Consider the following 17,025-nt stretch of genomic DNA (forward strand, 5'->3'; position numbering starts at 1 on the left):
AGTGCCTCGCTAAAGGGCACCTGTATACACCAAGGCATGGTCAATCATCATCGTGACAAAAATAAAAGTAGATGGCACATGGGCAACAAAAAGTCCAGGCTAAACACAAACAACATCCATTAAATTCAGGGTCATCTGAATCTGAGGCATTGGGATTTTGCTGGGGAGTAGGGTTTGGTTGGACAATGGGATTTGGCTGGTGAGTAGAGTTTGGTTGGAAAATGGGATTTTGCTGGGGAGTAGGGTTTGGTTGGACAACAGGATTTGTCTGGGGAGTTCTGTTTGGTTGCACAACAGGATTTGGCTGGGGAGTAGGGTTTGGTGGAAAAGCATTATCAATGTACTCTATGAGGTATTCGGGGTAAACCTGATATTTTTCAAAAACTACAAACACTCTGGGGTCTTGGATGTTGTCCACACAGCTGTCATAAAAGATGGATCCTCTGGTTTCTTTAGGAGGTGGTCTCACATAGCTGGAGTTTCCCTCAGTGTAGTCTCCCACCAGCACACGACAAACAAACATGGACCTCAAACCTGACTGGCTGGTGAATCTGTGTGAGTACTTAGCATCCCTGGCAAAGTAACTTCCTGAAAATAAGATTTATTGACCATGTTAAGCTCAGTGTTTAGATGCTTTCATTTATTACATCTTATCTCAAAAGTTCCTTTGTTCTTACTGACAGTAAGATAAGGCAATTACAAACTTTACTAAACCAGTTGTGACATTTTTCTATGTAAGAATATGTAATTGGCCATTTGAGCAACACTTTTTTTATTATATTGTTTATCCATTGGGCATACCCTAATAGTCTATGATATTCACAGACATGCCAGCCTTTGTTTTTGCTAACACAACAGTTATTCATTTGGATTCATTGAAACATTGCATACACAAAGTATACTACTATACGGGCATCCAACCTTTCCCAAATGAAGTTCCATTTGTTCCACATAGCCTCCAGTCAAAGTTGTTTCTGCAAATGCTGTCAACATGTTTGGAGTCAGTTCCATGGAAAAGCTGCTTCTCATTGATGCTTGTCCGTAAGGATTCCATCTGATCTCTTTGCCTAAAAAGGAATATACTTGGGTCAATTAAACCCCAACTAAAGAAAAAAACGAAATACATGTGTTTTTGATAGAACTGTCTTTTAGAAACCTACAGCACGTAGAACTTCCATAGGGCAGGGTTTTGCACTCTCTCAATGGTGCGTATGTTGAACCCCACTGTTGTTTTATCAAAAAGGGCCTTGATGTCTTTGTATTCCGTTGCTGAGTTTGGCAACATAACTCTCTGTGAAGACAGATTTACAGGAAGACAAACTCCTCATAAGCTCATTCATACTCAATGTTCTTTCAATGTAACGTGAGACTCCCAGTCAGTGAGTATTGACACAATGTTCAGTGTTTTGCATTACCTCAAAGCCAATCCCAGGCAACCGAGACTGGTCCCAGAAAGGTGGCACAGAAGAAGTGGTGGTATTAGACGTGCTTAAGAAAGAAGTGAAGGGATACTGAGTGTCGTCAATGACCATATGGTCCTCATCATACCACAAAGATAATACAAATCTAGAGACCCAATATCATACTCAGTGAACCAAAATAAAATGTACTAATCTTGTGTTTTTCCCCTAGAAAATCAATCACTAATTGAGTTTGCTGTATTTCACTCTCACCCAGTAGCTCTCTGAACATCTATGGATGATTTGAACATCGGCCGTCTTCTTACCAGTCTTTGGGTGTGTGAGCTTGTATTTATCTGGATCATGACTAAACATATATTTATCAGTTCAGAGACTAAAACGGGTATACACAAATGGATGAGTAACCTACAGACAAAACATACAAGGTACTCCCTATGAAGAATGAGATTTGACTATCCTGTGAGTTTCAGATGGGACAACATGTTTCATTGTTCAATCTTTAGTGTTCTGAAAACCTATTTTTATCAACAGTACACCATACTGAATCACATCTTATATCTGCCTACCTTCCAAATTGACTTCATAGGTGAATCTTCCAGCATTAAACTCAATCACTGAGCCACGAGATGGATCCTTGAACACCCTCTCTAGGTCCTCCTCAGTCTTAGGACGCACACACACACACACACACACACACACACACACACACACACACACACTAGAGTCACTTATTTTCTTTTTGCCATATTAAAGGGAGAAATTAGGTTGCCTCACTACATACTGGTGACAAATATGGAGTCCAGCCATCATGCTTTTCCTCCCAGTACCAGGTCCACTTGGTAGCAAGGACAGCATCTGGCTGGTCCAGGGAGGAAACCGTAGCAAGGCGGTGAACTTTGCGGTGCCCACGGGTCATGGTGATAAAGTTAACCGGTGGTATCCCGCTACTGTAGGACATAGGAACATCTTCAAAGCTTGTACTTCATTTTTTCACATCCCCATTGTCTCACAGCATCCTAACAACACATTATGGACATACATACCTCTGGGTCTTTGCTGGGTCACAGTAGTCCCTTTCAATGCCCTCATTGTCTGGGATACGTGACCAGCCACGTCCATTCTCCACCTCCCATTGGTATGGCATAGTAGAATGGATGCCCTTGCACTTAGCTTAAATAGAAATCAATATCAGTTCAATAGATCTTGCTGATTAAGTCTGGGAAATTAGAACTTTGTGTTATTCAAAATACAGTAAAGAATAATTTACAGTGTGAATGGTACATTTCCACTGATAATATCCCAGTGCTATTGTAAGTGAGTTGGATTGACAACCTCACTCTTCAGCTTGAAATGCCTCCAGCCACACCACTGAATGCCTAACTTTTCAGTGCGCAACATGTCAAGACGGCTATCTCTTGTGTTTGCAAGACAGAGGATCTGAGATCATGGACCGTGAGAAAGGAAGCTATACTGTTAAGCAAGCAGTGACAGTACCTCCTCCAGTGCAGCGTCCAAAAATGAAGTCATGACAAATTTGTTTTTTTCCTGTGGAAAATGTAAGATTTCATATTTTAATTTCAAATTAGTTTACAATGCAAGCTTGCAATTTATTTGAAGACCACATTAAACCAAAATGCAGCAATACAGTTACATAAACAATTCATGACATTCTCAACTCTCAACAGTTATGTGAGTGGCCAATAAGGGCAACATAAAGGTTTATGCAGTATTTCACAAAAAGAATGATTCTGTAAATCCGTGCATTGCATTACCTCATGTAAAAAATGTAATATTATTTAGATCATTACCAAAGTTGGGCACATTTGATGAACCTTCCATGATTTCGAATAAAATGTTTAACCTCTTTCGGTACAAGTCAGCATGTCCCATGGACGTTTGGTCCTCATCCTCCCTTCTAGGATAAACACTTACAGACGTACTGTATATAGAGAGACAAGAAGAAGAAGAAAGAAGGAAGGAAGGAAGAACAACAACAGACTTCACTCCTCCTGCAGCCGTTGGATAGGCCTATAATGCTGATAGGCTTTAGTCTAATTTACTTTCACTTGTCCACTGTAGCCTACTATTACAGGTTAGGGTAGCTTACTCATCTACACTCTTACAAATAAATGTTCCAGTTGAAAGGTTATTCAGAGCGATGCCATAGGGGAACCTTAAATGGGATGGTTCTTTGAAAAACCATACACAAATCAATATAAGGTTATACAAAAAAACGTTTTATGGTTATTTGTGGAACTGCACTGCTGAATGAAAATGAGGGTTGTTTTATCATTGTAGGATTTTGAGCATTATTTGCATATTTCCCAGGGTGCCTTTCAAGTGAATTTTAGAGTTGCTAGTGACATTCATACATTTTCAGTCCTTTGACCTTCACCAAGTGAGATCCGAAGTTAATATTTTTTTTATACAGTTGAAGTCGGAAGTTTACATACACTTAGGTTGGAGTCATTAAAACTCGTTTTTCAACCACTCCACAAATTTCTTATTAACAAACTATAGTTTTGGCAAGTTGGTTAGGACATCTACTTTGTGCATGACACAAGCAATTTTTCCAACAATTGTTTACAGACAGATTATTTCACTTATAATTCACTGTATCACAATTCCAGTGGGTCAGAAGTTTACATACACTAAGTTGACTGTGCCTTTAAACAGCTTGGAAAATTCCACAAAATGATTTAATTGCTTTAGAAGCTTCTGATTTAATTCACTAATAACTAGGCTAATTGACATCATTTAAGTCAATTGGAGGTGTACCTGGGGATGTATTTCAAGGCCTACCTTCAAACTCAGTGCCTCTTTGCTTGACATCATGGGAAAATCAAAAGAAATCAGCCAAGACCTCAGAAAATAATTGTAGACCTCCACAAGTCTGGTTCATCCTTGGGAGCAATTTCCAAATGCATGAAGGTACCACGTTCATCTGTACAAACAATAGTACGCAAGTATAAACACCATGGGACCACGCAGCCGTCATACCGCTCAGGAAGGAGATGTGTTCTGTCTCCTAGAGATGAACGTACTTTGGTGCGAAAAGTGCAAATCAATCCCAGAACAACAGCAAAGGACCTTGTGAAGATGCTGGAGGAAACAGGTACAAAAGTATCTATATCCGAAGTAAACCGAGTCCTATATCGACATAACCTGAAAGGCCGCTCGGCAAGGTAGAACCCACTGCTCCAAAACTGCCATAAAAAAGCCAGACTACGGTTTGCAACTGCACATGGGGACAAAGATCGTACTTTTTTGAGAAATGTCCTCGGTCTGATGAAACAAAAATAGAACTGTTTGGCCATAATGACCATCATTATGTTTGGAGGAAAAAGGGGGAGGCTTGTAAGCCGAAGAACACCATCCCAACCGTGAAGCACAGGGGTGGCAGCATCATGTTGTGGGGGTGCTTTGCTGCAGAAGGGACTGGTGCACTTCACAAAATAGATGGCATCACGAGGAAGGAATATTATTTGGATATATTGAAGCAACATCTCCAGACATCAGTCAGGAAGTTAAAGGTTGGTCGCAAATGGGTCTTCCAAATGGACAATGACCCCAAGCATATTTCCAAAGTTGTGGCAAAATGTCTTAAGGACAACAAAGTCAATGTATTGGAGTGGCCATCACAAAGCCCTGACCTCAATCCTATAGAAAATGTGTGGGCAGAACTTAAAAAGTGTGTGCGAGCAAGGAGGCCTACAAACCTGACTCGGTTACACCAGCTCTTTCAGGAGGAATGGGCCAAAATTCACCCAACTTATTGTGGGAAGCTTATGGAAGGCTACCCGAAACATTTGACCCAAGTTAAACAATTTAAAGTCAATGCTACCAAATACTAATTGAGTGTATGTAAACTTCTGACCCACTGGGAATGTGATGAAAGAAATAAAAGCTGAAATAAATAATTCTCTCTACTATTATTCTGACATTTCACATTCTTAAAATAAAGTGGTGATCCTAACTGACCTAAAACAGGGAATTTTTACTAGGATTAAATGTCAGGAATTGTGAAAAACTGAGTTTAAATGTAGTTGGCTAAGGTGTATGTAAACTTCTGACTTCAACTGTATATATTCTTTATTTAACATTTATTTAACTCGGAATGTCAGTTAAAAACAAATGCTTATTTATAATGACTGCCTACACCCACGAAACCCGGACGATGCTGGGCCAATTGTGCGCTGCCCTATGGGACTCCCAATCGCTGCCGGTTGTGATACAGGCTGGATTCGAACCAGAGTGTCTGTATACAATTATTTAAGACAATACAATACATTTCATAAGGCCTTATTTTGAGTGCCTAATTTTACACTAATACAGTGGCCTGAAACTAATCCCATCAGGCATGCAAGTCACATTATGCTGGCTTGCAAAGTTATGTGTAATTACTAGTGGAATCCAGCCAGGAATATCCAACATTTGGAATTTTTATTCACCCGGAACCTGCATTCAGAATGACTGCCAGGTTTGGGAAGACTTAATATATGAGACTACCTAAATCTTCTTAACTAAAACAACCATTTCAGTAACGGTTGCAAGAAGTCCAAGTAACAGATTGGATTAGTTTTGATAAATATATCTTATTTATAATTGGGATAGCATAAGATTCATTAATCCGTCAATGTACATGCAAAAACAGATATTGAAATAAAAGTTAAAAAAAATCTACCTGCAATAGACCATGCTGGACAATTTGCGTGCTTTTAGTTAAACTCTGGTTATTAACACCGCTGGGTGTTCATTTAACTCTTCAAAATCAAATCAAAGTTTATTTGACACGTACGCCGAATACAAAATGCTTACTTACAAGCCCTTAACCAACAGTGCAGTTCTTAAGTAAAAAATAGGTATTAGGTAAACAATAGATAAGTAAAGAAAAAAAAAGAAAAAAGAAAAGACAAATAAAAAACAATAAACAATAACAATAGCGAGGCTATATACAGGTGGTACCGGTACAGAGTCAATGTGCAGGTGCACCGGTTAGACAGGCTATTTTAGGTAATATGTACATTTAGGATTAGTTAAAGTGACTATGAATAGATGATAAACAGAGAGTAGCAGCAGCGTAAAAGAGGGGTTGAGGGGGGGTGGGGGTGGCGGGACATAATGCATAGTCCGGGTAGACATTTGATTAGCTTTTCAGGAGTCTTATGGCTTGGGGGTAAAAGCTGTTGAGAAGCCTTTTGGTCCTAGACTTGGAGCTCTGGGACCGCTTGCCATGCAGTAGCAGAGAGAACAGTCTATGACTGGGGTGGCTGGAGTCTTTGACAATTTATAGGGCCATCCTCTGACACCGCCTGGTATAGAGGTCCTGGATGGCAGGCAGCTTAGCTCCAGTGATGTACTGGACCGTGCGCACTACCCTCTGTAGTGCCTTGCGGTCGGAGGCTGAGCAGTTGCCGTACCAGGCAGTGATGCAACCAGTCAGGATGCTCTTGATGTTGCAGCTGTAGAACCTTTTGAGGATCTGAGGACCCATGCCAAATCTTTTCAGTTTCCTGAGGGGGAATAGGCTTTGCCGTGCCCTCTTCACAACTGTCTTGGTGTGCTTGGACCATTCTAGTTTGTTGGTAATGTGGACACCAAGGAACTTGAAGCTCTCAACCTGCTCCACTGCAGCCCCGTCGATGAGAATGGGGGTGTGCTCGGTCCTCCTTTTCCTGTAGTCCACAATCATCTCCTTTGTCTTGATTACGTTGAGGGATAGGTTGTTATTCTGGCACCACCCGGCCAGGTCTCTGACCTCCTCCCTATAGGCTGTCTCGTCGTTGTCAGTGATCAGGCCTACCACTGTTGAATCATCTGCAAACTTAATGATGGTGTATGAGTCGTGCCTGGCAATGCAGTAGTGGGTGAACAGGGACTACAGCAGGGGACTGAGCATGCACCCCTGAGGGGCTCCAGTGTTGAGGATCAGGGTGGCAGATGTGTTGTTACCTACCCTTACCACCTGGGGACGGCCCGTCAGGAAGTCCAGGATCCAGTTGCAGAGGGATGTATTTAGTCACAGGATCCTTAGCTTAGTGATGAGCTTTGAGGGCATTATGGTGTTGAACGCTGAGCTGTAGTCAATGAATATCATTCTCACGTAGGTGTTCCTATTGTCCAGGTGGGAAAGGGCAGTGTGGAGTTGAATAGAGATTGTATCATCTGTGGATCTGTTTGGGTGGTATACAAATTAGGGTGCGTTTAGGGTTTCTGGGATAATGGTGTTAATGTGAGCCATGACTAGCCTTTCAAAGCACTTCATGGCAATGGACGTGAGTGCTATGGGTCTGTAGTCATTTAAGCAGGTTACCTTAGTGTTCTTCGGCACAGGGACTATGGTGGTCTGCTTGAAACATGTTTGTATTACAGACTCAATCAGGGACATGTTGAAAATGTCAGTGAAGACACCTGCCAGTTGGTCAGCACATGCCCGGAGCTCCCGTCCTGGTAATCCATCTGGCCAAGCGGCCTTGTGAATGTTGACCTGTTTAAAGGTCTTACGTCAGCTACGGAGAGCGTGATCACACAGTCATCCAGAACAGCTGATGCTCTCATGTATGCCTCAGTGTTGCCTGCCTGGAAGCGAGCATAGAAGTGATTTAGCTCATCTGGTAGGCTTGTGTCACTGGGCAGCTCGTGGCTGTGCTTCCCTTGGTTGTCTGTAATAGTTTGCAGGCCCTGCCACATCCAACGAGTGTCGAAGCCGGTGTAGTACGATTCAATCTTAGTCCTGTATTGGCACTTTGCCTGTTTGATGGTTTGTCTGAGGGCGTAGCGGGATTTCTTATAAGTATCCGGGTTAGAGTCCCGCTCCTTGAAGGCGGCAGCTCTACCCTTTAGCTCAGTGCGGATGTTGCCTGTAATCCATGGGGACGACGTCATCGATTAACTTATTGATGAAGCCAGTGACTGATGTGGTGTACTCCTTAATGCCATCAGAGGAATCCCGGAACATATTCCAGTCTGTGCTAGCAAAACAGTCCTGTAGATTAGCATCTGCGTCATCTGACCACTTCTTATTGACTGAGTCACTGGTGCTTCCTGCTTTAGTTTTTGCTTGTAAGCAGGACTCAGGAGGATGGAATTATGGTCAGATTTGCCAAATGGGGTGCAAGGGAGAGCTTTGTATGCGTCTCTGTGTGTGGTGTAAAGGTGGTCTAGATTTTTTACCCCTCTGGTTGCACATTTAACATGCTGATAGAAATGAGGTAAGACTGATTTCAGTTGTCCTGCATTAAAGTCCCCGGTTGCTAGGAGTGCCGCCTCTGGATGGGCGTTTTCCTGTTTGCTTATTTCCTTATACAGCTGACTGAGTTTGGTCTTAGTGCCAGCATCCGTCTGTGATGGTAAATAAACAGCCACGAAAAATATAGATGAAAACTCTCTTGGCAAATAGTGTGGTCTACAGCTTATTATGAGATACTATACTTCAGGCGAGCAAAATCTAGAGACTTCCTTAGATCTCGTGCACCTGCTGTTGTTTACAAATATACACAGATCGCCCCTCACCCTCGTTTTACCGGAGTGTGCTGTTCTATCTAGCCGGTGCAGCGTATATCCCGCCAGCTGAATGTTATCCATGTCGTCATTCAGCCACAATTCGGTGAAACATAAGATGTTACAGTTTTTGATGTTCCGTTAGTAGGATATTAGTGATCGTACCTCGTCTATATTATTGTCCAATGATTGTACATTGGCAAGTGATATTGATGGTAAAGGCAGATTTCCCACTCGCCATCGGCGGATCCTTAGAAGGCACCCCGCCCTGTGTCCTCAATACCTACATCTCTTTCTCTTGCCAATGATGGGGATATTGGCCTTGTCGGGTGTCTGAAGTACATCCCGTGTGTCCTGCTTGTTGAAGAAAAAATCTTTGCCTAATCCGAGGTGAGTGATCGCTGTCCTGTTATTCAGAAGCTCTTTTTTTGCCATAAGATACGGTGGCAGAAACATTATGTACAAAATAAGTAACAAATTACGCGAAAAAAACACATAATAGCACAATTGGTTAGGCGCCCATAAAACGGCTGCCATTTCTTCCGGCGCCATGACAAACAGTGTTAAACTCCTGAATCAACACTAGAAATGTTACACCAGAAAATCTACACTATAGGTAATTAAAACTGGCCAATTTCTGCAGGCTTCCAAACATTTCAAGAACCTTCTATAATTCTGAAGAACCATGGATGCCATGTCAAGAACCCCCCACTTAACTCAAAGATTATTTATCGGGCAAGAGTTCTCAAAATTAACCTTAAAAGTTGAGGAAGAACCATTTTAGAACCTTCATTTTTTTCAGTGCACTTTTGAGTGGTGGCGTCCACTTGGACTATAGACTTAGAAATCTGTTTTCCCAACAAACCACACCAATATTTAAACTTTTATTTTTCAAACAACAAAAGGTAAATTTGAAAATGTGAATTTTACAGTTTTTTTTTTAACTACACACAGCAAAAAAAGAAATGGCCTGTACTCTGGAGCGGGATCGATTTGGAGGTGGAGGGTACGTCATGGTCTGGGGCGATGTGTCAAAGCATCATCGAACTGAGCTTGTTGTCATTGCAGGCAATCTCAATACTGTGCATTACAGGGAAGACATCCTCTTCCCTCATGTGGTACCCTTCCTGCAGGCTCACCCTGACATGACCCTCCAGCATGACAATGCCACCAGCCATAGTGCTCGTTCTGTGCGTGATTTCCTGCAAGACAGGAATGTCAGTGTTCTGCCATGGCCAGCGAAGAGCCCGGATCTCAATCCCATTGAGCACGTCTGGGACCTGTTGGATCGGAGGGTGTGGGCTAGGGCCATTCCCCCCAGAAATGTCAAGGAACTTGCAGGTGCCTTGGGGGAAGAGTAGGGTAAAATCATACAGCAAGAACTGGCAAATCTGGTCCAGGCCATGACGAGGAGATGCACTGCAGTACTTAATGCAGCTGGTGGCCACACCAGATACTGAATGTTACTTTTGATTTTGACCCCCCCCCCTTTGTTCAGGGACACATCATTCCATTTATGTTAGTCACATGTCTGTGGAACTTGTTCAGTTTATGTCTCAGTTGTTGAATCTTATGTTCATACAAATATTTACACATGTTAAGTTTGCTGAAAATAAACGCAGTTGACAGTGAGAGGACGTTTATTTTTTTGCTGAGTTTGTTATACTATATTGAAACAAAAATTATATTATTCAATTCGACTGTAGAATTAGATCCTTGGACTGTTAAACGTAACCCTGACCCCACCAAAGTTGCACCAATTGTGCAAGTTCTCCCACTTAAAAAGATGAGAGAGGCCTGTAATTTTCATCATAGGTACACGTCAACTATGACAGACAAAATGAGAAAAATAAATCCAGAAAATCACATTGTAGGATTTTAATGAATTTATTTGCAAATTATGGTGGAAAATAAGTATTTGGCCACCTACAAACAAGCAAGATTTCTGGCTCTCACAGACCTGTAACTTCTTCATTAAGAGGCTCCTCTGTCCTCCACTCGTTACCTTATTAATGGCACCTGTTTGAACTTGTTATCAGTATAAAAGACACCTGTCCACAACCTCAAACAGTCACACTCCAAACTCCACTATGGCCAAGACCAAAGAGCTGTCAAAGGACACCAGAAACAAAATTGTAGACCTGCACCAGGCTGGGAAGACTGAATCTGCAATAGGTAAGCAGCTTGGTTTGAAGAAATCAACTGTGGGAGCAATTATTAGGAAATGGAAGACATACAAGACCACTGATAATCTCCCTCGATCTGGGGCTCCACGCAAGATCTCACCCCGTGGGGTCAAAATGATCACAAGAACGGTGAGCAAAAATCCCAGAACCACACGGGGTGACCTAGTGAATGACCTGCAGAGAGCTGGGACCAAAGTAACAAAGCCTACCATCAGTAACACACTACGCTGCCAGGGACTCAAATCCTGCAGTGCCAGACGTGTCCCCCTGCTTAAGCCAATACATGTCCAGGCCGTCTGAAGTTTGCTAGAGAGCATTTGGATGATCCAGAAGAGGATTGGGAGAATGTCATATGGTCAGATGAAACCAAAATATAACTTTTTGGTAAAAACTCAACTCGTCGTGTTTGGAGGACAAAGAATGCTGAGTTGCATCCAAAGAACACCATACCTACTGTGAAGCATGGGGGTGGAAACATCATGCTTTGGGGCTGTTTTTCTGCAAAGGGACCAGGACGACTGATCCGTGTAAAGGAAAGAATGAATGGGGCCATGTATCGTGAAAACCTCCTTCCATCAGCAAAGGCATTGAAGATTAAACGTGGCTGGGTCTTTCAGCATGACAATGATCCCAAACACACCGCCCGGGCAACGAAGGAGTGGCTTCGTAAGAAGCATTTCAAGGTCCTGGAGTGGCCTAGCCAGTCTCCAGATCTCAACCTCATAGAAAATCTTTGGAGGGAGTTGAAAGTCTGTGTTGCCCAGCGACAGCCCCAAAACATCACTGCTCTAGAGATCTGCATGTAGGAATGGGCCAAAATACCAGCAACAGTGTGTGAAAACCTTGTGAAGACTTACAGAAAACATTTGACCTGTGTCATTGCCAACAAAGGGTATATAACAAAGTATTGAGATAAACTTTTGTTATTGACCAAATACTTATTTTCCACCATAACTACATCTGATTCAATAGGAGTCTAAAAACAGGAAGAAGTGCGAATGCTTACCTCTTGTCGAGAGATTCAGCCTCAAATGTGCTCAGAGACTGACACTAAGAGAAATGCTGTGTAACTCCTACAAGGAAATGGCAAATGTCTTACCGTAAACTATTTGCATAATGCCAAACTCCCACTGTAATTACCGGCCTCACACCTCTGACAGCTGACTGATCTATAGTAATATAATATACTGAACAAAAATATAAACACAACATGCAAAAATGTCAAAGATTTTACTGAGTTACAGTTCATTGCTAACACCACCAACGTTGCGTAATAAATGTGTAAATGTTTTTCACCCAAATAAAAAGGTGTTCCGTGCGTTTAGCCTCCATTACATCCCTGAAGGTGAATCTTCAGGGTGTTCTGTTTCAGTGTAAATGAAAACATTTCAAGAGAAGCAGCTCTACCTCTGAGTGTCTTCAGAAAAAGGTATGCCGCCGTCTTTACAATAGACATGGCAGCAATATTGATTCACCTACACAGAAGCCTACAATGCAAGAGCAAAAAGACAATATACAATTTGACTTCGTAATAATAGACAATTACAACTGTCTTCACTCAAATTGTCATGTTTCATTTCAAGTTATTCACACAAGTGATCAGTGTTCAGAGTTAATATACTTTGCAATTGATTAAGCTATGCCTCCGTCCACTCCCTTGGAATTTGAGTTGATCACTTTCACACCAGCGGGAACCCTAAGAGTACCAAACTATGGTCCAGCTGCTATCGATTTGTGAGCCCCCAGATATAGGCAAACTCGGGTGGTTTTAGTACACATTCAGTTACATTGAAACACTGATAAAAAAGAATCCCCACCAATTGAACCAGCTGTGTAAGCCACCAAAGAGTTTGCTGGTTTTAGAGCAGGCTGGATTTCTCTTGCTGAAACTTAAACAGAGAGCTGTAGAAGTCCCTCAGAAGCACATAAATCTGTTTCCTTGGAAAATAGTCCCTGGAGTTCGTCTAACCAAAAACTACAGAGTTTAGGACCGATGGAGTTCGGGGTCAATTCCATTTCAAATCTGGAAATTAATTGAAATCCCAATTCAGGAATTGAATGAAATCCTCTTTGAAAATGAATAAATAAATAAATTAAGCAATGCATGTAAGAATAAATATAATTTTTCAATTCTTGAATTGGAATCTCAGTTCTTCTCCTGAATTGATGGCATTTGAATCTCTGCTAGTGAGACCAGTGCATGTTGTCAAAGTCTACTGCATCCCCCAGGTTGGCATCAGTCTCCAGCAGGCTCATGATGACGGCCATGGCAGCCTCATTGTTGCTCAGGATACCGAGGCCTGGTCCCACCATGCTGTCCAGGTCCATCTGGGAGCTCTCTCCTGGGGGAGGAGAACGGGCTGTCATCAAAACCAACCAATATACAAAGTTATGACAGTCGTATGCTAACCAAGTTTAACTAAGTATAACTAAGTATAACGCTCTTGCTGCTTGTGATTCTCTGATCCACCTCGACGCAGACGACACCATTCTGTATACTTCTGGCCCTTCTTTGGACACTGTGTTAACTAACCTCCAGATGAGCTTCAATGCCATACAACTCTCCTTCCGTGGCCTCCAACTGCTCTTAAATGCAAGTAAAACTAAATTCATGCTCTTCAACCGATCGCTGCCCGCACCTGCCCGCCCGTCCAGCATCACTACTCTGGACGGTTCTGACTTAGAATATGTGGACAACTACAAATACCTAGCTGTCTGGTTAGACTGTAAACTCTCCTTCCAGACTCACATTAAGCATCTCCAATCCAAAATGAAATCTAGAATCGGCTTCCTATTTCACAACAAACATCCTTCACTCATGCTGCCAAACATACCCTCGTAAAACTGACTATCCTACCGATCCTTGACTTTGGCGATGTCATTTACAAAATAGCCTCCAACACCCTACTCAGCAAATTGGGTGCAGTCTATTACAGTGCCATCCGTTTTGTCACCAAAGCCCCATATACTACCCACCACTGTGACCTGTATTCTCTCGTTGGCTGGCCCTCGCTTCATATTCGTCGCCAAACCCACTGGCTCCAGGTCATCTATAAGTCTTTGCTAGGTAAAGCCCAGCCTTATCCCCACTGTTATTTATTTTGTTGCTCCTTTGCACCCCAGTATCTCTACTTGCACATTCATCTTCTGCACATCTATCACTCCAGTGTTCTATTGCTAAATTGTAATTATTTCGCCACTATGGCCTATTTATTACCTTACCTCCCTTATCTTACCTCATTTGCACACACTGTATATATGCTTTTTCTATTGTGTTATTGACTGTATGTTTGTTTATTCCATGTGTAACTCTGTGCTGTTGTTTGTGTCACACTGCTTTGCTTTATCTTGGCCAGGTCGCAGTTGTAAATGAGAACTTGTTCTCAACTGGTCTACCTGGTTAAATAAAAGTGAAAAAATATATAACTAAGTGTCACGTCCTGACCAGTAAAGGGGGTCATTTGTTATTGTAGTTTGGCCAGGGCGTGGCAGGGGGTGTTTGTTTTATGTATTTTGGGGTTTTTGGTTTATGTTCTATGTTTATTCTAGTGTGTCTATTTCTATGTTTAAGTTTCTTGGGTTGACCTTCTATTGGAGGCAGCTGTTCCTCGTTGCCTCTAATTGAAGGTCCTATTTAGTAGGGGTGTTTTTTCCTGTGTTTTGTGGGTGGTTGTTTCCTGTTTTGTGTATATTGCACCTGACGGGACTGTTTACGGTGTTTTTGTTGTTTGTTTGATTTTGAGTTAATAAAAGTGAATATGAGCACGTCACACGACGCATCTTGGTCCCCATTAGACAACCCGCGTTACACTAAGAAACCCAAATATACACTTAAAACTATGATTGATAACAGTCTAGGTAACTGAAAGATCATGTAAATGTATTGCTTCTAAGATTACTTTGTATAGGATTTTGAATGGTAACTACCTGTTTCCATATGTGTGTTGCTGCCAGCGTATGTGGCCCCCTTTGAAGCAGACTCTGATCCAGACTTGCTCACTGTATCTGAGTCAGTCACCTCCTCATTTGGCATCTGCAAGAGGAGAAGTGGGTACATAATAATACATAACATCTTTACTCTATAGAGTTTTTGAGACAAAGTTCCATTAACAAAGCTCTTCAAGCGCTCCTGTTATGAGGGTAATATTTACACTGGTAATTGACAAGTTAAAGTACATAACAATATTACAATTAGTTTAAAAGTTTGTAATCTATGCAAGGCATGTGTTCATAGGGAGAACTCCAGTGGTTTTGGTTGAGACCTGCATGTAAAAAAAACCATGCTCTCTCCCTTTATGCTGTAATGAAAATAGTTTACAACATATCTTTTTTTGTCAACATGGAACTACTGCCTAGGGCCCTAAAGACACTGTAGGATGAGAGGTGAGGTAGGTAAGGAAACTCATGTTGGCATGAGAGGAGACCATTGGAGACCTGTCCTGAGGTGGACAGAAGGGACTGGAGGTTCCACTGGACGGAGAACAATTGTCCCTGCACAGACACAGAGACATCGTCTATGCAACAGATACCTTTTGGCAGTGAAAGAAAGCAGAACTAATGTAACAAAATGTTCAAGGTCATGGGCCAATAAAACAAAAATCTATGTAAGCTCACTGTACGCTACAAAAACCAGCTTCCTCCTGGTGGTCAAAGAAAGCTCTGAAAGAAACATTCAGTGAAAATGGTTTTAACAATCAAACCGTTGCCACCACAGCATTATGGGTCATGCTGTTGCCTGTGTTGAGACCAATTAACATCCAAGATCGGTACATGTTTTGCATTGTAAAACAATGCCATAATACACACAACACACCTGTTGGAGTCAAAGAGCTCGTTTGCTATCTGGGTCCCTATGCTGCCAGCGTAGATCATAGTGGCCATGCCACTGGAGATGCCAGGGATAAGGATAGTACGTTTGCTCTCTTCTGTAACATAGCGAGGGGTCAGGACAGTGAGCTGAGGTCGGTCCACACACCCAAACTGAGTTATATCCAGAATATTCCTTTCCTTACCATCCAACAGCTTGGAGCTGCTTGGCTGTTCAGCTTCTGTGTGACCGGGTCCCCTGTGTGGAGAGGGAACAGACAACAAATCATTGTACATCCATTGTATGATGTCATTAGTACAATGCAGAGGACTCTTGAACAACAGCTACATTTTGGGTCCAAAATGGGACAATTTTGACTGAACTTGTCTTGATTCAAAGCAGATTATTAAATTAAATGTATTTTACCGAATATCATTATAGATTGTTCAACCCACAATGTAGACCTAATGTGAAAAGGCACTTACAAAACTCGGTTGGTAGAAACAATAAACTACACTTCTTTGGTCCACGGGTTTATAAAACTAAACCACTGACTTTGAAGCATGACGAAGGAGCCATGTTTTGTTTTTAATTTATAGCCGCTGGTCTCAATCTTCTCTTTACTGCGGAGAACTGTTGAGACACAAAACAGAATTTCTGTCACTGCAATGTGTTTGTTTTATTCATGAATCCCCCCAACAAAAAACAAGTAATGCACAGGTTATTATGGTGTAATTAACATTTTACCCTGCGACGTAGGTAAGAACCTTTTCTGTAAGACAACCAAAGTATCATTCATATCTGTTTGAGCACCCTGCACATCTGGAGAACATATGGTTCTCACCCATACTTAGATATTAAAGACAACCAAACTATTCTCCATTACCTTTCCTGTGTGTCTCTGCAAGGTGTTGCAGGTCGTCCTGGTGGAAGTACTCATAACACGATGTCCCCAATAGTTCCTGTGGCAAGTAGCCCAGAACAGTGGTGGCTCTGAAGGATAGAATACAAGGAGGCTGTTATTCTCTATAAACCAACTACAGTACCAGGTTGATATCTTCTGTCCACTTACCAGCTCTAACTATGTACATCATTTCAGAATGGCATAATA

General features: G+C 42.0%; 2 protein-coding genes across 2 annotated transcripts; both read right to left on the bottom strand.

Moving 5' to 3' along the window:
• Positions 1 to 619: 619 nt before the first annotated feature.
• On the bottom strand, positions 620 to 12,135 carry LOC115180404 (protein mono-ADP-ribosyltransferase PARP12). Its single transcript, XM_029742464.1, has 10 exons — positions 12,114 to 12,135; positions 3,230 to 3,360; positions 2,916 to 2,966; positions 2,465 to 2,591; positions 2,203 to 2,368; positions 1,988 to 2,084; positions 1,674 to 1,767; positions 1,416 to 1,488; positions 1,161 to 1,291; positions 620 to 1,067 (listed from the first exon to the last, which is right to left on the bottom strand). Exons 2-10 carry the CDS (start codon positions 3,309 to 3,311, stop codon positions 905 to 907), a joined length of 984 nt encoding a protein of 327 aa, XP_029598324.1. The 5' UTR covers positions 3,312 to 3,360; positions 12,114 to 12,135; the 3' UTR covers positions 620 to 904.
• A 1,093-nt stretch (positions 12,136 to 13,228) lies between these two features.
• Positions 13,229 to 16,210, bottom strand: LOC115180137 (aryl hydrocarbon receptor nuclear translocator-like protein 1). The gene is made up of 4 exons (XM_029742027.1): positions 15,921 to 16,210; positions 15,514 to 15,598; positions 15,035 to 15,140; positions 13,229 to 13,449 (listed from the first exon to the last, which is right to left on the bottom strand). Exons 1-4 carry the CDS (start codon positions 16,208 to 16,210, stop codon positions 13,292 to 13,294), a joined length of 639 nt encoding a protein of 212 aa, XP_029597887.1. The 3' UTR covers positions 13,229 to 13,291.
• Between the last annotated feature and the right edge of the window lie 815 nt (positions 16,211 to 17,025).

The sequence above is a fragment of the Salmo trutta genome, chromosome 40 (assembly GCF_901001165.1).
Source record: "Salmo trutta chromosome 40, fSalTru1.1, whole genome shotgun sequence".
In the NCBI taxonomy this organism is placed as follows: Eukaryota; Metazoa; Chordata; class Actinopteri; order Salmoniformes; family Salmonidae; genus Salmo; species Salmo trutta.

Bases quoted from the DNA above. Each gene is read 5' to 3' on its own strand.
- LOC115180404 (XM_029742464.1), bottom strand. From the start codon at position 3,311: ATGGGACATGCTGACTTGTACCGAAAGAGGTTAAACATTTTATTCGAA. The intron at 2,592-2,915 runs GTACTGTCACTG...TTTCTATTTAAG, and splicing joins TGGACGCTGCACTGGAGGAG to CTAAGTGCAAGGGCATCCAT. The intron at 1,489-1,673 runs GTGAGAGTGAAA...TTCTTTCTTAAG, and splicing joins GATGTTCAGAGAGCTACTGG to CACGTCTAATACCACCACTT.
- LOC115180137 (XM_029742027.1), bottom strand. From the start codon at position 16,210: ATGTACAATGATTTGTTGTCTGTTCCCTCTCCACACAGGGGACCCGGT. The intron at 15,141-15,513 runs ATGAGTTTCCTT...CTCCTCTTGCAG, and splicing joins TGGTCTCCTCTCATGCCAAC to ATGCCAAATGAGGAGGTGAC. The intron at 13,450-15,034 runs GTAGTTACCATT...CTCCTCCCCCAG, and splicing joins CAACACACATATGGAAACAG to GAGAGAGCTCCCAGATGGAC.